General features: G+C 32.6%; 1 protein-coding gene across 1 annotated transcript in view; it reads left to right on the plus strand.

Moving 5' to 3' along the window:
• EPC2 (enhancer of polycomb homolog 2) overlaps positions 1-6,186 on the plus strand; it is a 183,927-nt gene extending 177,741 nt beyond the window's left edge. The window contains exons 13-14 of the mRNA XM_074215134.1: positions 930-1,263; positions 3,707-6,186. Coding sequence (XP_074071235.1) covers positions 930-1,263; positions 3,707-3,779 — 407 coding nt within the window. The 3' untranslated portion in view covers positions 3,780-6,186. The remainder of the gene's footprint in view (positions 1-929; positions 1,264-3,706) is intronic.
• Positions 6,187-11,056: the final 4,870 nt, after the last annotated feature.

Here is an 11,056-nt window from a genome sequence, read left to right on the forward strand (position 1 = left end):
TTTTCATATTTCCTTGATGGAATTTGTTATTTCAGATTATACATCCATATTGGTACCTATGTTGTGTCTTTTACAAATGTAATAAAATGCAAACTGTCAGTTCCACCTTCCTCAACCTTCAAAATATGCTCTTGATTTCTGTCACAATATCCCTTCCTGCTTTAATTTACTAAACACTGAAGGCAACTGAAATTGTGTCTTCCATGGTCCCTTTCAGTGAATTTTAGTTTTATGGGAATAAGTATTTTTGCATGTAGCAAGAATGTTTATTTACTTTAGTGAAGGTCAGATATGGACATAAACTCTGGATGATTGGGTTAGTTCTATATAATTCAAAATATTTTGTCAACCTGCCAAAGAAGAATTAGGTAAAAAGACTGTTTGGAAAGTGGTGGGTAGCAGTGTTAGGAAGGATAAAGTAATTTTGAGAAGGTTCACAATAGCTAAGAATGATGGCCAAGATTCCTTGGCAAGCATTTAAGTAACCTATTACCAGTACATACATATATATATAAACAGACCACCTGGTGAGCAGGCCATTTTGTCTTAATTTTTTTCCTTATTCAATCTTAGTTGTCTGTTCATTGACTATGACTTAATTTCACCTCTCTGCTTTTGTCAAAATAATCCTACAATAAATGGTGCATTGTTAATTTCCAATAATATCCATTTCCTTTTTTTGTATACTCCTTGATAATGAAAAGTTGGTAAAGCTCTAAATATAATTCATTAGTTTTCACAGCCTCACTATAGAAATGATAAAATTTTCACTTAAAGCTGTTAAAAAAATTCACAGATTCAGTAATAAAAATATTGAGTTTTTCAATTCTAGTGAAATATTTACTAGGATAAATATTTGTTTTGTTATAGCTTAAGTTTTAAATAATTTTATTCATCTTTTCACCAGATGACCTTTTTTTCCTTTCTAGGAACCTCTAAAACTCTGTACTCCACCAATATGGCTTTATCATCCAGCCCAGGGATTTCAACTGTACAACTTGTAAGGACAGTTGGCCACACCACCACAAACCACTTAATCCCAGCATTGTGCACAAGCAGCCCTCAGACACTTCCCATGAACAATTCCTGCCTGACAAATGCAGTGCACCTCAACAATGTCAGTGTTGTTTCTCCAGTCAATGTGCATATCAATACAAGGACTTCAGCACCATCGCCAACAGCCTTAAAACTTGCCACAGTTGCTGCCAGTATGGACAGAGTGCCAAAGGTGACTCCTAGCAGTGCCATCAGCAGCATAGCAAGGTGTGTGTCAGTGTCTAGAATAGAATAAAATACCAGCGTTCTAAGGGACCTTATAAATTCTGTAGTCCAATCATTTCATTATTCAGGTAAGAAAACTGGGTACAGAAGTGTTAAATGACTTCTATAAGGACACTTAGCCTGTAAGTGGCAGAATCATATTAGAAACCCAGGATTCTTGGTTTATTATTCTTTCCAATGTATTACATTGATTTAAATAGAACAGACAAATAAATATTCTTATTGACCACTTTTAATTTGTTTAAAATGAATGAGTTGTTCAGTTTTTATACTCCAGACAGATATGTGAACAAAATGACTAATTCATACCTATATCCATGATGTCCATAATTTGAGAAAGTAATTCTCCCCTCCTCTTTCCACATCATTAGATATCTTCCCTCCTCTATCTCTTTCACCCCTAATGTGAAACAGTAACCTTTTTTTCCAAACCTAATGTTTTACATGTCCACACAATCCCATCTTCTCTTATCTAGCAGATTGCCCTACTGTCATTCACTCTCTCTAATCTTTCATGTCTCTTTGCTTCCTACTGGCCACATTCTTGCAGGTTACAAATGCACCCATGTCTCCATCATCCTTAAAAAAACAACAACAACTAGGATCCCCACTAGTTACCATTCTGTCTTTGTACATTTTTATTGGTCAAAACGTGAGAAAGTCATCTACACTGGATCTTTTTACTTCCTCTTTTCTCATGTCCTTCTAAAACTGACTTCAGTTTCATTAATCACCTTTATACAAGCTCTATACAGCTTTATATCTAGTCTGTGTTCTGAATCACCACTGTCTATTGGACATTTCTTTTTGGATGCCCTGTGGGCATTTCAAACTCAATATTTCCAAAATTGAGATCATTCAGCCAGGTTTACAACCTCAGATTAATCTTCTAGTTCTTTTTCACTCCCTCACACTACATTTTCAGTCAGTCTTATCTTGTCCTCTCCTCTGCCTCTTCTTCATCCTCCCTCCCTTTTCCTCTCCTTTCCATTTTTTCTTCCTCTTCCTCCCTTTCTTCCTGTCTCCCCTCAGCCCTCCCATCTCCTATGTAGTCAACAAAGTAATATTGCTAAAGCACCACTCACCTTTTAAAGCTATACATGATAAATTCAGTGGCTCTCTGTTAACCTCCAGGATCAAAGGCAAACTCCTCTTTTTTTTTTTTTTTGCATTTGAAGCCCCATTTTTTTCTAGTTCCAGCAGCTTTGTAACAGCTTAGACTTATTTTCTTTCATCTTTTTTCTTTTGAGCTGACAAATTGGCTTTCTTGTCATTCCTTTCTTCATCATTGATCTTTTTGCTTTGGTCCAAGTGTCTGACCTCTATGTCTATAATATACTCCTCATCTCCATCTCTTAGATTCCCTAGAATTCTTAAAAACTCAGCCTAAATTTTAATTCCTATATGAAACCTTATCTGACTCTCTCAGATGCTTTTGCTAACACCCCCCCCCAATTTCCTTATATATTTGTATTTACAGACATACTATTTTCCCCTGTAGTGAATTTGAAGGTCAGAGATCATTTCATTCTTTGTGTTTGTATCCTCACCATTTGATACAGTACTCAACACTTTATCAGTATTAGCACTGTATAGTAGGTATTTAAAATGTGCTTTTTGATTAATTAATTGATTGATCTTTACTATTTAAGTTTTCAACCTATTTGTCTCTTAAAAATATACAAAGTTCTTTAAAAGCAGTAATAATATCTTAATTCTTCTTCCCCCAGCAAATCAATTGTACATGTTATACATTCATTAAATATTTGTTAAATTGATAAATGGGAAACTTTTGAGGACAGTCAGATATTAGATGCTGTATTTAATAGATTGATAAACATATAGTCATGTATACTAATTTTTAAAAGACTACAAATAAAATTGTATGTACCTCTCTGCATAATGTTTCTGGGACATGTCTTGACCACAGAAATTATTTCAGGAGTCCTTTTGATTACCTTATGTTGCATGTTGATATTGTTCATGTCATCAGCTTTATCAATTTCCTTGTAAATTCAGTGGAATTGGCTAAAGATGATATTTTGAATGAAGTAAACAATATAGTCAGGTTATAAATAGATTAAAGGTATTTCACTGAAAGGAGTGATACTTTGTTCCAATCTAATTATGTCAGTATTGATTTTGATTTTCTTTTGTATGTATTCAGAATTAGTGCTCTTATGTTTCTCAAGACATAGCAATGTTAACAATATTATTTTAAGGGGTGGCTAGGTGGCATAGTAGATAAAGCACCGGCCCTGGAGTCAGAAGTACCTGGGTTCAAATCCGGTCTCAGACACTTAATAGTTAGCTGTGTGGCCTTGGGCAAGCCACTTAACCCTGTTTGCCTTGCAAAAAAAACCCTAAAAAAACCTCAATATTATTTAAAGCACCAGTATTTATATTATCATTATTCTTGTTTCAGAGAGAACCACGAACCAGAAAGATTGGGTTTAAATGGAATAGCGGAAACAACAGTAGCTATGGAAGTGACATAACCTCCAACTGGTGGCGTTGACCTGTGCTGATGGTGTGTAGTCATTTCTTTTCCAACTGAATGCAAAATACAACGCTCTCTGGATCACAGAGAACTAAAATGGACCTATTGAACTGTCAATATATCGTATATTAAATCGATATATAATGTACATTTTGTAAAATTGGGAAAATCACTACCTTGTAAAATAGTTTATTTGTATCATCAATATTATTTCTGTTACTTGAATAGTAGATATTCATCATCATGCTTTTGCACTTGAATTTGCAACTGAATGGATTTAAAAATAATTCTTTAATGGGATCATGAGCATGAAATGGGATCCTGCATCACTTGTTTTAACTATTTATTTTGCCATGTTTACATTTTGTATCTTGTACAAATAAATCAAACTTTGTGTCTAAAAAAGTTAAAGATTCATAGCTAGGAAATGAAATTCTTGTAATTTTTTTCTAAAGGAACTGTAAAGTTTTCACTTGGTTCATTTTGTTTCACAATTTGACTAGATGGACTTTTTGGTAAATACTTTAGTGGCATTTCACTGTCAATATGAAGTTCAAGGCAAAATAGTATTTTCTATTACTGTGCAGGGGAAGGGATGGATCGATACATGCAAATTTAATGTAGTAACTCACTTTTCCATATATTTTGAATGTATATTTCTATTTATAATACCAGTTTATAAAAAATAATTACACAGAAAAAACTGACTAGGAAAAATTATGCATCTAGCACATATAAACTGTGCAGATAAGAAAATTTTTCAACTGATTACATTTTATCTGAAGACTACATATTTTAACGGCTTTAAAACTGTAACACACCACATAAAGAATATTTTACCAGGTATGTATTGCATTATATCATTGCAATAATTATTGGATGTCTAGATATCGAGCCATCCCAGGTGGTGGGAGGGGGGGAGGGTTGTGGCAAGATTGTCTTTTCAATTTTGGAGAATTTTCCTGTGGCTACAAGGCAAGTAACGGGTTGGAAAAAGTCTGACTGTAAGTGTTGGACACCTTCGTAGTGTAGTGTTTTAGTGACTTTTTTTATACGGTTCTTGTAAATTAGATATGTGTAGTGGTGTTTCAGAATGTTTGTTTATGCACTAGTTCAGACAACTTTCCCTGTTACTTGTTCTTGATAAGTGAAAACTGCAGGGAAATAAAAATACATATCAAAACATGAACATGTTGCATATGTTTATTTCCAAATGAAACAGTAGAAATGGAAATTTAAGAAAGATAATGGCACTTAGCAGCACTTTTCATTTTCACAGTGCTTTTCTAGCATTAACAAAGAAAATTATCGTAAGCCTATCCATGGGCATTCTGGTTTTCCTAAGAAGATAATATATGCTACCTTTGAGATGGAAAGATCTTAAATATTTTCCAGAATGTCATTCATTTGCAGTATATTAGAAATTGGAAATGGCAAATGAGCTTCTTTATGAATAAAAGTTTAGTATAGAGTTATTTTATAAAGGTTTTTGATCTCTTGGGGGGGAATAGAACTACTTTTAATGAGGAATGATGGAAACTTCATTTTTAAACTTACACCAATGATTTTATACTTTACAGTTTTTTTTTCTGCATTCCTGGAAGTTGTGAATGGTTGTGTCAGTTGAATTAATGGGCCAAGATTTTAGAACAGCAGGTGAAATTTCTGTTGAGAGTGATTTTAATTGGGTCCTAAATTTGTATAACAATTTATGGGCAAAAATAGAGAAAAAAAATAAATTGAATTTCCTCCATTAATGTGACCTGATAAGATCCATACTCTTTTCTGCCAATTTTCACATAATTTCTTTTGAATTCTAGTTGTTAATTTCATAAAGGAAACAACTTTGCTTTGGTTTGCTCTGTGGCTAATTTTTGCTTTGAGTGGAAATATCTCATTGTTTCTAAGGGAATATGACAACTATTATAGTACAGAGTCATGTAAAGGTTTTTTGTTTTTCTCCTTTCATTCTAGTAACAACAAGAAGTTAATTTGCCTGGAACATAATTAGTAATTCTACTAAAATGAAGAGACTATTAATATTTAAGATATTAAAATCCTTTTGGGGGATATTATCAAATCAATAGTATATATCAATTACTACTATTTCTGTACTTCAGAAGATCTCTGTTTTCACCTGTGTGACCATTTCCTTTATGGATGCAGATTACAATCTCTGTTTCTTAGTAGATGATCTTCATGAGTTAACTGTGGTGTAAAGAAATCTACCTGGTGTACCAGCTTTCTGATCTAACAGACTGATTCTCAGGTGATAGCAATCTGAGCTGAGCACCAGGTACTTGGTGAAAGTCTTTCATTTAGAAAGGACCTGCCAGAATGTAATCCCCTGACAAAAAAAAAAACAACAACAACCAAAAAAACCTTTGAAAAATCAGGGTTGTCACTATACTGTCATGAAACTTAGGTGGAGAATTAAATACCAATCACATTTTCATTCTTTTGAAATCAAGCAGAAAGGTAAGCTTTTTATAATTAGAGATGATTAGTGGGCAGTGTTTTCTGTTTGGCACTTTAATAGAATAGCTTTCAAAATTAATCAGATGATGGATTCTTTTTTCATTTTGAGATAATGAAATGTGGTAGTTGATGTAGCACAGTAACTACATTTTAAAACAGTATGCAGTTATCCCTTCCACACTGAGGGAGTAAGGGGTGTGACACCCCCCATGATCTGGATAATACATGTAATATTTTTTGACCTATCAGAGAAGAAATCTAAATACAATACCTTATTGTAAGACTTGGATTATGCATTTCTGAGTTTCTAAACTTTTCTGTATTGTCTGCTGACCTTTGCATCTATAACTTCTGTAAAACTCCCCCCAAATTCCCATATAACCTACACCAACTGTGATGTATTGAAACTGGTGATGTGGAAGGGATAGTTGTATTATTATCTACTGACTTTCTAACTAGTATAAGAATTTTTCATAGTAAATGCTCTGAGCCCTAAGAATGAATCATTTTCAGCAGTCAGGTTTAACATCAGACAGTTAACTTCTTAACTTTATAATTTTACCATTGGGGACACTTTTATAAAATGTGCTTATGTTTCCTTATTTAAAAACAACACAACTTATAATCTAATCTTCCCTTAACTCTAGTCATTATGAACATTAGTTATCATGTCATTGTATAGATGTAGCTGAAGATGAAGATGTAGAAGAACAAAGGATTCAGTGGATAGTGATCCTAGCAGTGACTCTAAAATTTGCTTTCCTCAAAAAGTTTTTGATAGTTGTTTCCTTCTTGATAATTTTTGCTCTTTTCATATGGGTGGAATAAAGGATATGCAGTTTTATATAACTAACTAGGATATGTAACATACCTGCCTTTCAACACAATAATAGCTTTATCCTAAGTGACATTTTATTCCTCTGGATCATCACTCTGTTCTTCGTTGTCATGATCATTGTCTGCACAATAGAACTGACTTTCACCATCACTCACACAGTAGACTGAAGCCACTTCCTCATCATTTTGTTAACTCATTCTCTTATCTCACTTATCAAATTTTTGATACATTATGAAAGAGTTCCCTGACCATTTAAAGAGTTTGGTAGGTTTTCCCTAAGGGTAGTATTCCTCATCAGATGTAAATTCTATGAATGATACCAGTCCATAATTTTTCTTAATTTTCTTTATTGTTGTGAACAGAAACTAAAGCAGAAGCAGCTTGTAAAATGCCACACTTAAATGCTAACATAATAAATCAACTAAAATGAAATACTTTCCACAATGATAGAATTTCATATATTGAATTGAATCAATCAGGTAACATTGGGTTGAAAATATATTACAAGAATTATTTAACAACATTTTACTGCAGGTATAAAAGATTGAAACAGTTAGAAAAAAAATGTTTCTTTATCCATGTATTAGCTTGTATTCTGTAAGTAGCAAAAGGCTTAAGGTTGATTGCCAATTTTACCTAAAGGGAACCTGTATTTAGCATTCAACATCTAGGTTTAGGAAGGAAAGGACTTTGGAGGCCATTTAATCCAAATCTTTATGGATGAAGAAAGAAAGTGGCTTAAGTGACTTTTCCAAAGTTTTACTGGAAGAACTAAGATTCAAACCCCGAGTCTTCCAATTTCAAGTTCAGTAAACTTTTAAATGTGCCATGCTGTCTTTTGAAAATCAGTTAACTTCACCTTGTTCTGCATAAACCCAGGAAGACAGGATTCTCTGATACTTTTTGAGTAGAAAATGAAAAGCATTACCAAAATTGGCAAATTCCAAAGAAATTAGTCAATTCTTCTGGAGATAAACTGTGTTCAAATATTAATACTGTTAAAAAAAAAAAAGCCTGTCAATCTTCTCTTAGCTTCATTGATTTCTGAGTATTTTCACCAGTCTTCTTCTAAAGTTATGTTTCATTTTGAAATTCCATGGTCAGTCTTCCAAAAAATATACATAGATTAGTCAACTCCATTTTCTTATTATTTTTTAATGTCTTCTCAATTAGCAGAAACAATCCCTCTAATATTTTCTGAGAGGCATTTAGACAAAATTATGGTATAGATGTTATAATTTAAGTAGGTGCTCAATTACATTATACTTTTAAGTTTAAGGGCACTTTCCGCACAACAACTCTATGTGAATTATGTTTATTTCATTTTATAGACATGAAAATTGAGGCTGTGACTTACCTATGATCTCATGACCTAAGAAGTTTCTGAGATTAGATTAACCCGAGGTCCAGGGTATGCTAGAACCAGCTTTCACTCCCAAGCAGATTGTTAAATTTTCTGTCTGAGTATTAACCCTTAAAAACTCAGTACTGGCTACAAACCTGGGCTTAATTTATTGTTTTGTTGATTATCCAGACTTAAAGTGTTAATAAGGTAGGTGAAATTTAAAACTACATGTATACACTTCTCCCATTCCCTGTCTCCCTCCAGCTTGGTTGTTAAATATATACCTCTGTATTGCTCTAGGACCATTCTTGAGCTCAGCAAGAGTACAATAGAAAGCTTGGTAAATGAACAGCAATGATAATAACTGACATTTTCATAGGACTTTAAGGTTTGCAAAGTGCTTTACATCTGTTAACTTATTTGAGCCTCATAACACCCATCTCCACCATGCCCCCTTATGTCTAACTCTCCCCTTCTAATGACTTGTTAAAACTATTAAAGTTTTTCAGATCAGAAATTATCTTGTAAATCAAGTAAATTTTAGTTCAGTCAAAATTTATTAAGCACCTATTCAGTTCATATATTATGTGAACTTCACATTTTTCACATAAAATCTTGGTTATGAAATGAAAGCTAATTAGATTAAACCCTTGTCACCTTAGTGACCCATAGAAGTAATGCCTCATTAACTTGGAATTTTAGCAACAAAACAAATGATTTTTCCAGGCCTGATTACAATCACTTTCTGTGAAAGATTTTTAAGAAAAAAAGGCACATAAACTGGTCATTTCCTTTTCCCCTAATATTTTTTATTTACTAATTATTATATAAATTTAAACTAGTTAATAATAACTGACACATTATTGTGATAGTTTTTCACTTTTATCCCTTTTAGGATGAGTCTAAAAATCAATATTTTGTTCAAATTAAGTAAATTGACTTTATATAAAAGATGAAACTTTTATTTGCCAGACTTAGAATTGTTGAAATCTAAAGTAGTTTATGATATTAAAGTGTTCCTCTTTACAAGATTATTTATAAGAACTTTTAAAACAGTATTTAACTTCTTTGTCATATTTCATTGCTTAAAATCCATTCTTATAACATTTTATTGCACAAATGATAATGGGTAATGACAGAATGATCTTTTTTTCAACTAGAGTTTTCTGTCCACATATATAAAGGGCTATTAGCCTTCTATTGAAAAGTTAGAAAATTTTGGAATAAAGTCTCTATTTCATGAATTTAACATTTTGTTATCAGTGATTGTTTTTAAAATTCTTGTTACCCCTATTCCCTTTGACCTAGAGATTTCACATATATTTCAAGGAAGTCATTTACAAAAAGAAAGCTCCATATATACCAAAATATTTTTATCAGCACTTCATGAAAGAAAAATCTAAAACATTTTATTGTTTAGTCATTTTCAGTTCTGTTCAACAAATCTTTTTGACCACATTTGGGATTTTCTTGACTGAAATACTAGAGAAGTTTGCCATTTCCTTCTCCAGCTCACTTTACAGATGAGAAAACCGAGGCAAATGGTATTAAGTGATTTGCCAGGGTTATATTGTTGGTAAATGTCTGAGACTGGATTTAACTCAGTAAGATGAGTCTTCTTGACTCCAGTCCCAGCACTCTTATCTGTTGCATCACCTAGCTGCCATCACTTACAGAATGACTAAACAATTTAGTACATGAATGTAATAGATTATTATATTAATATATTAATGTATTATAGGAAACAGTGAATGAGACATGGAAAGACTTAAATGAACAGAAGCTAAGTAAAAGTAAGCAGAACCAGGAAAACAATATACTTAATAATAAATACAACAATGTAAATTTAAAAAATTGCAAAACAATATTTTTGAAAAATGCAAAATTATAAAAGTTTGACATTCAAGAAGAAATATCAAAAGACACCTGCCTCACCCTTGCAGAAGTAGGGGAAGGGTGTCCCCAGGTGTGGAACATTGAGTATGATGTCAGATTTTTAAAATGTATTGATCAATTTTACTGGGTTTTCCCCCCCTCTTTTCTAAAAACATTCTTTGTTTTAAGGGATGGCTCTCTGGGAGGGGTAAAGGATGGGATGCAGAGGGAAATATAGACAATGTAAAAACAAAAGATATCAATAAAATCTATTTTTTAAAAAATTAATGTCTATGGAAGATTTTTATTTCCTATTTACATTTTGTTTTTAGATTACTGCTTTATTGGAATTTTTTTTATAGTTGTCAGGAACCTAGGAAAGTATTTAGTGGAATTGTTTATTTAAACTATCGCTGAAAATTAGGTTCTCACTCTCTTCCAGAAAAGCCAAATCAATGCTCTTTAATTTAACCATGCTATGATTAACTTGTCAAACGACAATTTTGACAAATAGTTTGTGGGGGACACCCATTCGATATCAGGTGTGTAATTTTTCTTTTTTAATTCTTCTGGTTCTGACTACTTTAAAGACTATTCTCTCTGAACATGACCCTAGGTAAAATCTCAAGTTCTCACAATTGAGCAGTAGTTTCAAGATTTGAATTTTGGCACTTCAGGTAAAATTTTTAAATAAAAACTTTGTTTTGGCATTAATCTGCTCTGTTCATCTGTGATTCCA

Source organism: Macrotis lagotis, chromosome 1 (assembly GCF_037893015.1).
Source record: "Macrotis lagotis isolate mMagLag1 chromosome 1, bilby.v1.9.chrom.fasta, whole genome shotgun sequence".
NCBI lineage: Eukaryota > Metazoa > Chordata > Mammalia > Peramelemorphia > Peramelidae > Macrotis > Macrotis lagotis.